The sequence below is a fragment of the Mercenaria mercenaria genome, chromosome 7, assembly GCF_021730395.1.
Source record: "Mercenaria mercenaria strain notata chromosome 7, MADL_Memer_1, whole genome shotgun sequence".
NCBI classification, from domain to species: Eukaryota; Metazoa; Mollusca; class Bivalvia; order Venerida; family Veneridae; genus Mercenaria; species Mercenaria mercenaria.
In genome coordinates this window covers 81,565,567-81,581,823 of record NC_069367.1, presented here as the reverse complement: position 1 = coordinate 81,581,823, position 16,257 = coordinate 81,565,567, and the positions used below count along the sequence as shown (strand labels likewise).

General features: G+C 34.2%; 2 protein-coding genes across 2 annotated transcripts in view; one reads left to right on the top strand and one right to left on the bottom strand.

The window, feature by feature from the left end:
* Positions 1-6,109, top strand: part of LOC123553799 (filamin-A-like) — a 117,157-nt gene extending 111,048 nt beyond the window's left edge. Inside the window, exons 37-40 of the mRNA XM_053547300.1 lie at positions 295-570; positions 1,715-1,864; positions 2,551-2,718; positions 4,354-6,109. Of these exons, the coding sequence (XP_053403275.1) occupies positions 295-570; positions 1,715-1,864; positions 2,551-2,718; positions 4,354-4,649 (890 nt within the window). The 3' untranslated portion in view covers positions 4,650-6,109. The remainder of the gene's footprint in view (positions 1-294; positions 571-1,714; positions 1,865-2,550; positions 2,719-4,353) is intronic.
* Positions 6,110-9,851: 3,742 nt separating this feature from the next.
* Positions 9,852-16,257, bottom strand: part of LOC123553802 (centromere protein I-like) — a 40,110-nt gene continuing 33,704 nt past the window's right edge. The window contains exon 19 of the mRNA XM_045343461.2: positions 9,852-15,166. Coding sequence (XP_045199396.1) covers positions 14,993-15,166 — 174 coding nt within the window. The 3' untranslated portion in view covers positions 9,852-14,992. The remainder of the gene's footprint in view (positions 15,167-16,257) is intronic.

The window sequence follows — 16,257 nt, the reverse complement described above, 5'->3', positions numbered from 1 at the left end:
TATATTAGTAACACTTTAAAAATGGTATAAATGCAGAATGACATTATTGTTATTAAACAGTGATACAGACTGAACTTACCCTAGTAATGTAATTTTCTCTCATTCATTTTGTCACAAAGCTTTTGTGGTGCGAGTTTATATCTTTTATGGTTTGAACATTTTGCATTAATTAACTGCATTAGTATCTAACATATATTATGTTGAAGTTATTTGTTCTGTTCTGTTGGTGAAAAGCATTACTTTATCAGAAGTATTAAAAAATTCAATTTTATAGTTTGCAAATATTGGTTTCAGGCAATCCTGATGTTGTTCTGAGTGGTGTGAGAGCCGAGGTCAATGTCAAGGTCACCCCAATTGGCAGTGGAAAATTCCGCTGCACATACATTCCTATTCTCCCTGGTGCTTATCTCTTACATATCACATGGAACGGGCGACAGCTCCGAGGATCTCCGTATAAAGTGAATGTCATCGGAGCATTCTATCCAAACAGAGTGGCTGTCAGTGGAGTGGGTGGCGCTATCTTGGGAAGAGAAATGAATGTTGGAATTGATACAAGAAAAGCTGGACCAGGTTGGTATAAATATCAAGTAGCCTACTATATAATTCAGAAATTATTGTCTTTGTTGGCTTCTATATAAAATATGGCTGACCTTGTTAGCGAGAATGCCATTTGTATTTGCTTGATTATACATGTTTATACTCCATCTTGCCTGTTTATATGTCAGGAAACTGTAAAAAAGTTGTAGATAAGCATTCAACCACCCAGATGTTGTCAATCGTACGAACATCTGATTTAATTTTGTCGTTTATTTGGTCATTGAGCATGCACTGTATTATCGGGGAAGTTTCAGCCAATCAATGTTCGCCACTATTTGGCACGCCGAATTGAAATTTCAAACAATATGTTATAAATGTAGTTGCTAACGAGCGATAAAGACGATACTCCATGATTGCGATTAATAAAGATTTATTTCAGTTATTCGTTGTTTAGAAATTTACCTGAAGAAATATAAAAATATTCCTCGTTATTTGGCATCAATATGAAAGGACGCGATCACGCTTTTCACGGACGATTTTGATTGGTTCGCTACATTTTGTCGCGAAACGACGCTGATTGGCTGAAATGTTTTACCTGTAATGTAAGCAAACCACAAATATCGGCGAAATGTGCCAGAGGTTCATCCGGGGAACCACGGTAGACCTCTGGTATGCGAGAATGTAGATAAGCTGTGAAGACCAGTTCGAAAGAACAAGACTGTGGTTTGATTTTACTGATTGACATTGAATGATCTAAGTGGTGTTGAAAAACAGAGGGGCATACTTTTGAGTCATTTTAAGTATGTTATTGTGATAAACAGAAATTGTTTCTGCCAGACTGGTTTTTCTCTGGGACATAAATCTATAGATTTCAATTTAACCTTTAGCTTGCATACTGCCTTTGTGACCAGTGCGGACCAAGATCAGCCTGCACATGGTTTGCACTATTTGCTATTCAGTCAGTAAATTTTCGATGAACACCCTTTTGAGTAATATGTGGTACTGCCCAAATTGAATGATGGATCATTCCAATTTAGAAATTTAGCAGCGTAAAGGATAAAAGAGTAAATAAATGGAAATTGCATCTGTTCCTGGATTTAAGCAGCTACACAACAAAATATTAATCCACAAAAAAATAGTGATATCACAGTATGTTTACACTATATTTATTCTGTAGGTGAGCTGACTGCATACTGTATGGGACCCCACCAGGTGGCGTACTGTGAACTTGAAGACAATCATGATGGTACATTCAGACTGGGAGTGAAAGCACAGGAGTCTGGCAGACATGTACTGCAGATCAAATATGGTGGAGAACATGTGCAGGGTGAGTTTTAATTTTGTCATAGAATTTCATGTGGTTTTGGCCAAAAGTGATTTCCATGGGAACTTGAATGTGGATTTCAAGTTTTAAGGATTTTGTAATTCATATTAGTGTAGAATTTTGTTAGTTTGGGTTAGATTTTATAGATTATCCATGAAGGTTAGTCCCTGACAAACAATAATGATTTCACTATATCATATTGATAATGTACCCACTGTAGAGCAATATTGTTCAGAATGATGCTATATATTTGGTTAGCTGAGGTTATCACTTTAACCCTTACTATGCTGGACATGTTTGAGTCTGCCTTTGCGACCAGTATAGATCATGATCTGCACTTTTCACCATTGGAAAAGTTCATTATAGAAATTTAGCAGGGTAATGGTTAGAGATGAAACATTTGCTAAAATACAGAAGCGTTTACTTTACAGAAATGTCATTTAGAGTCAGTTTTGATATTCATAATTAGCAAGAATTAATATCATGAAATTGGAAATTTAAAGCTATAGAAGTTAACTTACATCTAATAAGTATATATTTTTGTAAGTGAAATTTAAACTTACTCACCATGTTTTGTGTTAAAACATTTAGTCTATAGTATTTAAAGAAAATACAAAAAGAATAAGTCTTTATGTTTTTCTGTAACTTTGATGCAGAAATGAAGAATACATGACTTCTTTATTATTCAGGAAGTCCATTTGTATACAAAGTCACTGCTCAACCTGACGCTAGTAAAGTGAGAGTTCACGGTCCAGGTGTGGAGCATGGTATCCTAGCAACATACATCAGCAGGTTTATTGTAGAGACACGTGGAGCAGGAGCGGGACAACTTACAGTCAGAATAAGAGGACCAAAAGGTATTGCTTTCTAGTAATAACATTTATTCAGTGATATATGGCTTACTTCATTTGGGGAAACAAATTGTTATGCTTGATAACAAGAAGTAGAACAAGAAATTTTATTGATGGATTTCATTGCCTTTCTTATTACACTCTTATTACACAAAGAGGGACTACCTCACTCCTCAACATTTAACAAAGTAGTGATGGTCAATGATCAATGTAGGCCTGTATGACATGGATGCCTGGCTTAACAGGGACTGTCATCAATGATAAGACAAGAATATCCTCCTGGAATAAAATCTAGACATTTTACACTAAGGTTGATGCAGTATGTATTATCTTTAGTTTGTACACTACAGTATATCGATTTATGGTGTAGGGTTGGCTTGTTTTGGCTCTGGTGATCCACTTTTACTTTGTACAACTTTAAGTTCCTTGTAAGAAAATTGCTATCTTGGTGTTCCACTTTTACTTTGTACAACTTTAAGTTCCTTGTAAGAAAATTGCTATCTTGGTGTTCCACTTTTACTTTGTACAACTTTAAGTTCCTTGTAAGAAAATTGCTATCTTTGTGATCCACTTTTACTTTGTGCAACTTTAAGTTCCTTGTAAGAAAATTGCTATCTTGGTGATCCACTTTTACTTTGTACAACTTTAAGTTCCTTGTAAGAAAATTGCTATCATTGTGTTCCACTTTTACTTTGTACAACTTTAAGTTCCTTGTAAGAAAATTGCTATCATTGTGTTCCACTTTTACTTTGTGCAACTTTAAGTTCCTTGTAAGAAAATTGCTATCATTGTATTCCACTTTTACTTTGTACAACTTTAAGTTCCTTGTAAGAAAATTGCTATCATTGTGTTCCACTTATACTTTGTGCAACTTTTAAGTTCCTTGTAAGAAAATTGCTATCATTGTGTTCCACTTTTACTTTGTACAACTTTAAGTTCCTTGTAAGAAAATTGCTATCATTGTGTTCCACTTTTACTTTGTACAACTTTAAGTTCCTTGTAAGAAAATTGCTATCTTTTTTATGTTTCACTTTTACTTTGTACAACTTTAAGTTCCTTGTAAGAAAATTGCTATCTTTGATGATTTAACTGAAAACGTAAGATGTCATTTGCCTGTTGCATCTTTCTTGTAAGCTGGATGTCTGCTTCATTCACTTGCTAGAGCACAGTATTTCAAATAAAAAAAGTTGCAAATACAGAACACTGTTGAAGCAAATATTTTCATTTCAATTTGACCAAAGACTTCTTGTCTGAAGTCATTCACCTCCCTCCTGATTTATATGAGAAAGTTGCCGGTAATGTCTGTTATAACTCAATAAATGAACTCAGTGCAGGAACACTGGCAAGATTGTACTATGTCTTAAATGTAAGTGATTGATCTGTCATGTCAGAGTTGCCTATTAATATTACAGTTACAAGTTCAGGCTCCAGGATTATAAAATCTAGTTTGAAAACAAGTCTTGAATGCAAGCTTATGATTGGTCAGTTTCAAAACTGAGGTCATAAAATCAGCCAATTAGTTGCTAGTTTTTAAGTTGGTCTCCTTTCACAGTTTTAAGAATAATTTTGTTTAACAAAAATAAAAGCTCTAGAATGTATGAGCTGTAAGTTAGATTGATATTTTATTTTTGATCATTTCAGGAGCGTTCCAGGTAGAGATGTACCGAGACAGCCAGAGGGACCGTACCATCCTGTGCCGTTTTGATCCCACCGAGTGTGGCCTGTACATCATCAGCGTGAAATGGTCCGGAGTTGATGTTCCTGGGTCACCATTCCACGTTCACATTCTTGACACCCAGGAGGAACTAGAGCAAGTCCTCAATGAGGTCTCATATTCTTTCGGCACGAGTCACAGCCACAGTCATGGCGGCTCACAACTTTCGCATCAACCCCCACCACGACTGGTTTATGGGCAGTGGCAGCAGCAAACACTCTAAGATAATAACATTATAACAGACTGCTTTATAACTTAACAGTGATATTGTAAAATTCAGTAATAGCTAGCTTGGTGAAGTTATTGTAATCTTTTCTGACACTTGCAAAATACTTGTTCAACCTTTAGGCTTAAACAATTTATTTTTATATCATTGGCTTATGGGGCTGTTATCAAAGAGGGTTGTTGCAAGTTTTTATTTTGCAGAAATATTTATACTGAATTTAAGATATCATATTTCAAGTGTTAAAAAAATGATCATATTCTTAGGACTGTAAAAGAAAGTTTACTGAAATTTGAGAAAATTAGTGTTTAATCAGTTTTGTAGGTAGAATCTGTAGTCAAGTAGGTTACTATATGTGTATAGAAAATACTCATCACATAGGTTTCTTCTCATAGTTTTTGCTGTAATCATCATACGGTGAGATCAATATTTTTTGTGAGGGGATTTATTTCCGTGGATTCTTTTATTGAGCCAATTTTCAGAAATGCTGAAGAAAATAAAATTTTCTATTACCTTGTTGTCAGAAGTCCTAATCAATGTCTTGGATTAACATCCTTAAAATTTTCTCTGGGGAAATATATACTCAAATTACAGTTTAAATCTCATAAGATCATTATGATGGTTATTTCGTTGGAGTTTCTGAGTAATTGATGATTAGATATTAAATATTTACTTGAAAGCTTTCATTTTTTGAAAGGTTAGGGTATTTTGGCTGAAGAAATAGGTTTACAGGTAATAGGTGTAGATCTGTTTTTGTTATTAACATGTATATTAACATGATCTTTCTACTTGTTTTGTTATAATAAATCTATTTCTTGATGATATGAAAAATATATTAAATGTCAGCTATTTTTTTTATACTTACATAATTATCTTAGGACACAAATAACGACTGTTCATTTATACATTTGCCATTTCGACATGAGGACACAGAATCAACTTTTCATGAATATATGGAGTTGAAATTGACACAAAACAAAAACTGTGATTTTGATTTTCCATTTCTTAGATTAGTCAATTTCTATTACATGTACATTAATACTAGTGTGCTGCCAAACTACTTTGTGAAATTTGAGGTTTTACTGGAAATATAGATTGAAAAACAAAACTTAATGCATTCCACATCATTTACACGCCATTTTATATGCTTAGAATTATACAGAACACATTATGCAGGTGTATTACCTCAGCAGAATAGTTTATATTGCGTTGTCAAGTTTATACATGTTAACTATATCTTGTTAGATTTTGAAAAAGAATTAATTCTACATTTATAAACATTTGTTGCTATAGAAATGTACATTGTACACAATTGTTGCTATATACATGTGCGTTGTACATATTTATTGCTATAGACATGTACAATGTACACATGTTGCTTTATACATTATACACATATGTTGCTATAGACATGTACGTTATACATGATGTAATACTCCAATAAAAGTATGTTTATTATAGTTTGTCTGGATTTTTGTCATGTAACAGTCAGTTTTGTAGTTGCTACAAAATGTTCCTAGCAAAAATAGAGATTGTTATTTCATACCTGTACAAGTGTGCATACATGTAAGATTATTACTGAAGATATTGCAAAGTATGCACAAAATATGTAGCCTTACATATTCAACTGTACCTGTAATCTAGTTTTGTTCACAGATGATATCTCCCGAGGCTATTCAAATTTTATATATAATTATGTCCCTTTTCTTCTCAAAATACTGGATAATCAGAACCAAGACAGATTGGTCAGAATATATAAATGAAATTATTTTTAAAAAATCAAAAAAGGTGATCCAGTTGGTAGCAAGACTGCCTGTAATTCTGTAAATATAACTGTAGCAAGCAATTTGATTTCAAGTTCTTATTTTACACATACAAAATTGCAACCTCTATAAAAAAGAAAACAAACATTCAGTGGACCTAATTTGTGACAAGTCGAGACAAATTGACCAAAATCGATGTCTCCCAAACTTGGAAAGACATAATTTTTAAAGGACTGCCTAAACAACACCACTGGCACAACACAAAACGAGTCTGGTACCTCTACAATATATATATATTATATAATTATGTAATGTCAAATCTAGAGGTCAGGATTTCAAATTAAGAATTTGGATAGTTAGGTATTTATGCACTCTTGTTTGAGAGATGATTAGGCGACGCATTCTGATGAGCAAGAATATATGCTATTGCTTACTAGAACAGTTTTAAAGCAATTAACTATATGTCAATCCTCTGACTTTTGAAAATAAACTTATATCCAGCAAACAATATGTTATGGGATACACCTAACAAGAGGGCTATGATAGTTGTATAAATTTATTTTGAAATTAAGCCAGTGGTTTATAAGATTATCAGCCGCATGTGGTTCTGGGACGATCTGTGTATGAAAAGAATTGGAACCACTGCCTTACCCTTGCATGATCGTAAGAGGCGACTAATAGGGTCTTAACACTTGGTTTTGCAGTAACTCTGTGATTCCAGCAGGTATGCAAATTTTGATACAATACCTCGTGTTTTTATTTCGATGTAAATGAGATGCGAAGCCAAAATTTATAGTCCTGTTTGGAGCCATATAACCTATACTGTGTTGGTGCGCCATAAAACCCAAATAAATATAACATTATCAAAGTTTTCTGTACAGATATATAAGGAAAACAAGCACTGTCCATTTGAACTTTTTCCTGTATAAGTCCAAGTAACACCAAGTGACCCCCGGAGCCAGGCTTTTAATAGCCCCTGGGTCATGATTTGAATAACCTAGGTAAATGTCCATTAGACAAATTCACATGAAAAATATGTAAGCTCTGCCTCACGGTTTCAGATAAGTTTTTTTCATGTTTTTCCTAATGTTTAAACTGAGTGTGTCAAACAATGTTCAAGTAATTTCACTCCATGGAACTTTCATCATTAATATATATTATAACCTATTGTATATTATTGTGTAATTCATTTGGTCTGCAAAATTATTTCTAAAAGTAATGGCCCATATAAGGCAGTCTTAGGGTTTGGATGCATTGTTCTGACTTAAGAACTCACTCGGGCATAACCTCTCTCACAGTAAGTTCAACATGTACAGTTAGCTTTAGTCTTTCCTTACATTTGGTATGAAATGTGAGGAAGCCCATGGTTTCAATTGGACATCGTCTCCACATTATGGAAAATGGGAAGTACCTAGCAATTGCTAAATTTTACCATGATTATTTTTCAAGTGGAATACTGCCAAACCAGTTTCAGAAACTATGTTCAGGCTCAGATATTGCAGAGTTTGGGGAAATTTACCTTAATGAAATGTTTGACTCCTATAAGCTAGCTGGGGAAAGTAAGGCCATTATATCAAAATGCAAACAAGAAGAAATTGCCATGACAGCTGCACTTCTACAGGATGATGAACTGACAGGGATCAACATTGTCACAGATGCATGACATTGCTGGTACAAGAATGCCAGGTTCAGCAATGTTGTGTGTCTAGAAAAAGCCACAAGTAAGTGCATTCAGGTTGAGACAGTCACTAATACCGATGACCCTAGCTCTCAGCGTCATGAATTAGTAGGGGTTAGGCGCCTTTATAATTATTTCGACCAGAGGAATTGTCCAATTAGTATTCATGCACATGACAATAACAACCAAATCTTACTAGCAAACAGCAAAAGCAGCAAAGGAGATAACATCAGGTTTCAAATCTTCACATGGGGTTGTGTGGCATGAGGAATTATTAGACAAAGCTGCTGCCGTAAAAACACATTCCATGCCATGAACAAGAAGCTGCGTTCAATGAACGCTTGATGCCCCCGGTGGCATCCTTGTCAATACAAAGCAACCTAAGTCCAAAACGTGGTCAAGTTTAAAGTCAAACTGAGGTCAGGTGATGTCTGAAGATGAGGAATGGTCACAGGTTACATCTGCATTAGTATCAAGTCATTCTAGTAAGGGGTATTGATGCTAGACGCAACGGTCCCATTTGGTTAACCTCGTACGGACGGACGAATGAACAGAAGGACGGACAGGACAATCACTATATGCCTCCCGCATCAGTAGATGCCAGGGGCATAAAAATTGTAAAAATGATGCAGAACTTTTGCTGAAAAACATACCAAACTATGCAAAATCATTCAATAATGCCGTACTATAATATGTGGATAAAAGAATATGTTTCAGACTCGATGCATATAAAATGAGAATAAATTTTGCAATTACTGACTGGAATGAAAATGTAAATCACTCTCAAACATCAGAGAGACAGATTTCATTTAAAAGAGATCCAAGAAGAACATGCAGTATAAAGACAAATAATTTCAAAGAATCTATCTGGAATAATTAGCTTGATAACCTCTACAACTAATTTGTGAGTAAATTTTTAAGCCTCTGCATAGATCAGCTGATTTTGTTCACATTCCCTCTTCATGTAAACACTGCATGACATATTTAGCTCATGATTATAATTGACAGCATACTCAACTGATAAGGAACGCCCCTTATAACTCACTGCCGAGAGAGCGAATGTTGCCAATTTAAGCAATTTTGGTAGAGGGCCACCTAGAGATCATTTCTTTAAATATATTTGCAATCCGGCAGACAGTTTCTGAAATTTTAAAAGATTTTCATTTATTTTAATTCTTTGGGCAATTTTGAAGGGGAACCACCCAAGGATAATTCCTATGAAGTTTGGTGTAAATCTGCCCAGTGGTTTTGAAAATTTACAGTACAGCCATATAGGGAAAATAAGCCCCCCTCCCCCCACCCCCTGGCAGCCATGTTTTTTACCGAAATAGAGCAGTTTGATCAAGTCAGAAGATGGTCACCTAAAGATCATTTATATAAAATATATTTGAAATCCGGCTGACAGTTTCTGAGATTTTTTAAATATTTTCCTTTCGGTTGTCATGGCAATCACAGTTCTGCATGGATTTTAATTCTTGGGCAATTTTGAAAGGGGGCTACCCAAGGATAATTCCTGTGAAGTTTGGTGTAAATTTGCCCAGTAGATTTTTTTTTAGAAATTGTTGACCGACGGACATCAAGCAGTCACAAAAGCTCACTTTGAGGCTTTGGCTCAGGTGAGCTAAAAATGATTTATATCCGACCAATACAGTTATCATGTTTGTCATAAGGTCAATTTGTGTTCATTGTTGTGTGAGGTACACCACATAATCAGGCATTTCTGCTCTACTGTAGAAATCATTGAGAACAAATACACAAAAATCAATGTTTTGAATGTTTTATTATTAAAGGCACCTCTGAAATTTACACACTTTACTGGACAAATATGACTAAATTTTAACAAGTGTAGTGATATACATGTAGCCTTTATAACATTATGTAAGCAGATGAAGCATTAGTTCATTTGTTTCTGGATACCTGTATACCCAACTTCTTTATTGCAAGCTTCTAAAATTATTCTTTGATAAAAATATTCCGTAACAGCAAACTCCTTTCTAACTTGACAAAAAGTCAATATGTATACCAAATAACAGAGAGAGAACCACCTGAATATTTAAGTTTCTGTCCGTGTAAATCTACAGTGAAAAATACACCTTTCATAGAAAAGTTTGCCATGAAATTTTCAGATTCCTAAACCTTTTGGAAACTGTTCTTCACAATGATTTTACAGTTTTTGTTGGTAAGTTTTACAATAGGAGATTCATAACAGTTTTATCAGGTTCAAATAAAGTTATAACTATAATGTTTTTATAGGTTTGTTGAAAAACTGCCTGGCATTTACAAAAAACAAATTTAAATGAGTTTTTTAAGAATCAATTTTCGATATTAAATCTGATGTACTGAATCAACAATTACTGAAGTATGAAAAAACCTGTTTTAAACTGATTTTGTCCTTCAATCTGTGTAAACTGTTCAAGAAATGCTGCTATCAATTGACATAGAACAATACTGATAACATACAGTGAAAACAATTTTTTTACCAGGGGTGTCAGGCAATTTCATCTTGAAAATACAGTTGTAAAGTTGTTTAATAAAGAGATAAAACATACATGTAGTAGGGTTGGTCTGTAACATGCAATTCCAATTATCAATATGATGAATCTTATACATACATGATTTTCAATTTTATTCCTGCCTATCTAGCAGGGAAAGTACACCTTGTTCCAACCACATGCCAGGGACAGATATTCCTGTATTTCCCATGAGAGAAACATTGTCTAAAATAGCGTGCACTTAAGTGACGTCAAATAATAACACCATTCTCCAAATCATAATCCATATACATAATGCCAAGAAATAGCCAAATGTATTTGTTATCGAGATCTATTCTCAGAAGTTTTATTTCCTTGGGAAATGTTACAGTAGTTAACGAAAAATTTTGTAAATGCAAAAAGCATTTCAGATTTCAACAATAAAGGATGTACTAAAGACTGAATACTAATTATGTCAACCTTATTCTAAGACTTTATCAAGAGGGCTTATTCCAGACACCTCAAGGATCTATAAAATCAAATGTATTTCTTACGTAAAAGATATATATCTTCCCTCCAGCAACACCATAAAAACAACTCCACCAGGTATAAGTTTAACATTGTCTCTGTTTGAATCAGCAGTATAATAGTCAATATAGACATTAACATTGTCTCTGTTTGAATCAGCAGTATAATAGTCAATATAGACAGGTTTCTGTTGTTAAGAAGCACATCAGATGTTAGTTGTCATAAAACATAAAGTGCTTCATTCATTTCCCCCATATTCCCATCTTGGTCATTTTCTTCCTATTTCTTTTTACATTAATTGGATAATGAATCTCAGTTTGGCCAAGCCTTTCCTCCAATACTTTTTTAACAACAGCTCTATAAAAGTATGGTTAAAACAATTATTTCAAGTCTAACAAGACCCTTTTGTCTAAATTAACAATTGAACTACTGTATAAATAATATTCAATCCCTAGGATAACAATTTTGTATGTCTTCTAAAAACTAGAATGCATTAACAAGAGCTGTCATAGAAGACAGCGCTTTCGACTATTTCGATTCTGGATAGTGGAATTTGGTATATCTGAAGAGGCTGGAGCTGTCACTGGAGTGTTTAATGACTTCAATGTGGATGAAGATATTGGGCAATAGATTAAGTTTTTTTCCAAATAGATTTAGTAATAACAGAGATAAAGTGTATCAAAATAAGTATAAAAGGAACAAATTTCATGGAAAACATTTGCAAAAGTAATGCAACATGTGTCATATCATCTGGCTACTAATGTGGAATAACTATTTTCAGTTTGAATCAAATCTATTTGGTAATGACTGAAATAGAGCAAAAATGCATCACAACTTGAACCTGAAATTTCATACTGGTAGGTAAAACAAAGGCTTGACTCGTAATGTTTTGGTGCCAACAAGATTTTTCTATTTTTAGCTCTTGCAACCTTTCTGTACAGCGAAGCGAAATGTGCCGGCGATACGCATAACGACGATTGGTACTGACCACTCCTGTGAAGTTTTGTCGAAATCCAGCCAGCAGTTTGACCTGTTAAAGCCTGACAGGCTTAATGTGGACCGACAGACAGACAGCGGAGGCAAAAACAATATGTCTCCCCCACATTAATTCATAAATTAGTGTGAGAGTTATGACCCTTCTGATATATGTGTGATGATGAGGAATAATAATTTTAAGTTTAAAAATCCATCAAGTAATAAAAGAGATATAGAGAAAGGGCATTAATACTTTAACCAAGGTGCAAATGCGGAAGGACCCCCGACACCTATGCCTGGGCAAGTAGGATAGCTCTCCATACTGCGTATAGCTGAGCTAAAGATCTAAAACTATGTACATATTGCACTATAAAAGCAAATTATTTACAATGAGATATTTAATAAATTAGATATAAAACCACACTACATCTAGCTCTTGGAGTATATGGGTTTTGTGAGCTCAAGGAAATTCACCTTGCCCCATTAAAATTACTGTACAAACACCATGTATCATCAATAATTGTGGTAGGCTACTGCAAAATTTTTCCAGCTTTCTTGCCAGTAACATTTAATAACCTGCTTGGTGGCATACATACAAAATATAACTGTTGCTACGTAGTTCTTTAGATTTAAAAAGACATGCCAACAGTCAAAGCAGCATGAAAATGTTAACAAATTCAAACAACTCTATATAATTTACAGCTTATCATATCACTATTGTCTTTTAGTGAGGTTGATTTATTGACACAAATTATATCAACCAAGGGCAGAACTGGTACTTAAAACTAAGGAACCCTTTATATATCATTTTAACAATTCAATAACTTAGAAATTATTTTTGTAAAAAAAAAGTAGTACTGGCCTTAATTATATGGATTAAGGTATTGGACCCCTAATAGTAATGTTTGAAAAATAGCATTTGTTTGGTATATTCTTAAAGTTGACCATGTTTCACACTGTGTTGCAAATTTTAAACAACTTTTACCGTGCCGTTTTTTTGTAAATTTTGTATAATTTATGGTATTTTATCAAGCTCAAGTGGAGACAAATTTCAATGTGATAGCCACTATCTAAAATATTTGCAGAGAATTCATTACAGCATTAATTTTGATAAAAGAAACATCAAACTATTGTTAAACAATTATAAAACACAAAATAAAACTGTAAATATCATTTTTTTCTAGGATGCCTCAAGTAAACAGATTTAATGAGACAGAATTCTAACTCCAACACTGAAAAATTAAGGTCAAATCCTGTGGGTCTGTTTTGAATTTTGCTCACTTCATTCAAAAATAACCTTGGGGCAGATGTAAAACCTACCTGCATTTCTTCCACATTATGTAATCTAAAGAATGAAGGCAAAATAGAGAACTTTTATCGCATGTAACTCAGTATTTTTTAAAGATGTCTAACTCTACCCATCCTGATTCAGAGGTAAATTCACTCTAAACAGCAAGAAATCGCTTATAAAATGAAAATGTTCCACTTTTGTACAATACATCCATGATAAGTCTTGAAAGAAGTAAAAACTTACCTACTAGAAAAAAAGGAAAACATGGGAAAAAAATTTGGGTCCCAGTGGGGCTTGAACCTATGCCCCCCCCACCACTCCCTGAAAATTGCAATCAAAGTAGGTTTATGGTAGGAATTGAACACTCTCCAAAAAGGCGGTACTCTATTACGGGTCCAATATCTTAAGTTGCAAAAGAAACTACAGAAGTTTCATTCAGTGTTCAAATGCAATAACTTTAATTCCTCCTCACATGTAAACATTGCCAGAATCGGTGAAAACACAACACTATATGAATACTGCAAAATCATTTCTATTCACTGGAGGCCTAGTTTGTGGAGTTCATGGTTTTGCCAATACAGAAAATCAAATCCCAAAGAATAAAGGAAATTCAGAACAACTTTCTTCCCATTTCATCTTTGAAATAAAATAAAATATCCACAAATTCAAGTCCTTACAAACCTACTAAATAACAAATTTGGTAGAAACCAAGAAAATCCATGGTAACAAAACTAAACTAGAGCTGCTTTTGAGAAAAGCACATGTCTCCAACAACTGACTAATCGTCTAAATAGTAAGTCAGTCTTTATATACTGTTTACTTAGAGCACATGTACATAAAGGACCCCAAAAGGACTCCTCTACTACTAGAGTGCATGCACATTTTGACACCAAAAGGACCACTATACTACTTTTATGAGTAGTATAGGGGTCCTTTTGGTGTCAAAAATGCGCAAGAAATCCGAGCGTTATTTGGTATTTCAAGGGCCATAATTCCGAAGTGCCTAGGCCAATTTGGCTAGTTACTGAACTTGACTGAGGAATTATAGTCAGACACATTTTGTTTAAGTTTGGTGAAGATCAGATGAGAAATGTTCGACTTAAGAGTGCGGACAAGCTTTGTGACAGACAGGAGTACATCAATATGTCTCCCACACAACTGTGTGGTGGGAGACATAATGAGTTTTTTTCGGACCTAAAATTTCAAACTTCCATTATTACTAAAATTTTATTTTTGTTTTTAAGTGACAATAACACAATGCAGGTTAAATGACCGATTTCCAACTTCTGATGTTGGGAGAGTCACCAGGTCCCTCTCTGTAAAGGATGACACCTGGATTAAAACCATCATTTTTCCACAAATCAGGTTGATAATTTCCTCATTTGACAACTCAGGCAGGATTTAAACCTACAGCTAAGGTTTAGTGGTTTAGTCAGTGATTATAACCAAACAGACACTGAAGCCCCTAAACATCTTACTCTGCTCATTTTACAATTTAGTATTTTACACTGCTGAAAAAACTGAAATTGAAATCCACTTGCTGAGAGATCTTGTCTAGGTGTTGCTGTTGACTTTGTACTATTCGTCACTTGTGGGTAAGGCTACTGTTTTATTACTGTAGCAGAGAATTTTTCCAATCAAAAGCCAAATGCCGAGCTGTCATGGCGTGATGCTGACATTGTTTGTGAAATACCCATCACCTGCGTAGTGGTCAGAGATGGCGTCTTGTTACGTATAAATGAAGCAATGAATTGAGACAATCCTGTGAAATGGTTGTGATCCAAATAATTCAGGAAATCCCGCTTCATGTTCTGAAAACAGAAAACTTTCATCTCATCCAAAGGTAAACAAGATACATGGAAATTCCAAGAACACGTTTTTCAAACGAAAACCAGTTCTAAAGATATAGTCTAATTTGCTCTTTCTAGTAAGACGATATATATCTGCTTGATATTACCGATTATGTTGGATAAAGCTCCTCACACTGAGTCTCAGTACATGTCTTTAAGGTAGTTCTGCACATTTGAAAAAACGGAAGTGATGGCCTTACGTCACTTATCCGGAAAAGTACAATAAAGCCAGGATTCGGCGTACGGAATGAAAATCACTTTACGAATTAATCGAAACCTGAGTAAATTTATTACAGTGGCACTGTTTCTATATTTCTAAAGTCAAAACATGATATTAAAACATATGGGACGTTAAAAAATTCGAAATAATGTCTTAAAATTAACGTGGAATGTCCGGTTCCTTTTAATCATGGCCAATATCTCAAAAATAAGCACACGGACCTATACATTTTATTACACCAAATTATAGGCCATGTGATTATAAACAACTGTGAGTTTCATCAAAATCTACATTGTAGAAAAACTTCTATTCGATAAAGTGTTTCGAAAGTTATGATTTTCACATTTTTCAAATCAGTCTAGCAAAAACTCAAGCACACGACCCTATCTTTTTTATTTGCTGAATTTTCTAGGTATATTATGAAGTTTTGAAAAATTAGAGTTTAATCAAATTCTACACTGTAGAAAATTTTTCGATCCAAACGTGCAGAACTACCTTAACATACAAAATTTGTAATATTTCATACATAATACACAAAGTTTATCCAATCTGTATGAGATATTTACAATACACATTGTATTTTTCCCCTCTCTTGACAGTAAAATGCACTCTCAACAGCAAACTGACTGACTCACAGAGGTTATTGCTTTTGAGATGATAACTAACAATATCATCATACGGGAAAGAAAACATCTGCCTTGGTTTGTTGTTTTATCTTCAGAGTTGTTCCTGTGACAGTAGTTCAACTGTGCTTCAATACAACATAAGTGTGTTTTAGTCTGAATGTTATATTTGATTTTAATTTTGACTGTAGATGAAAACTTATACCAAC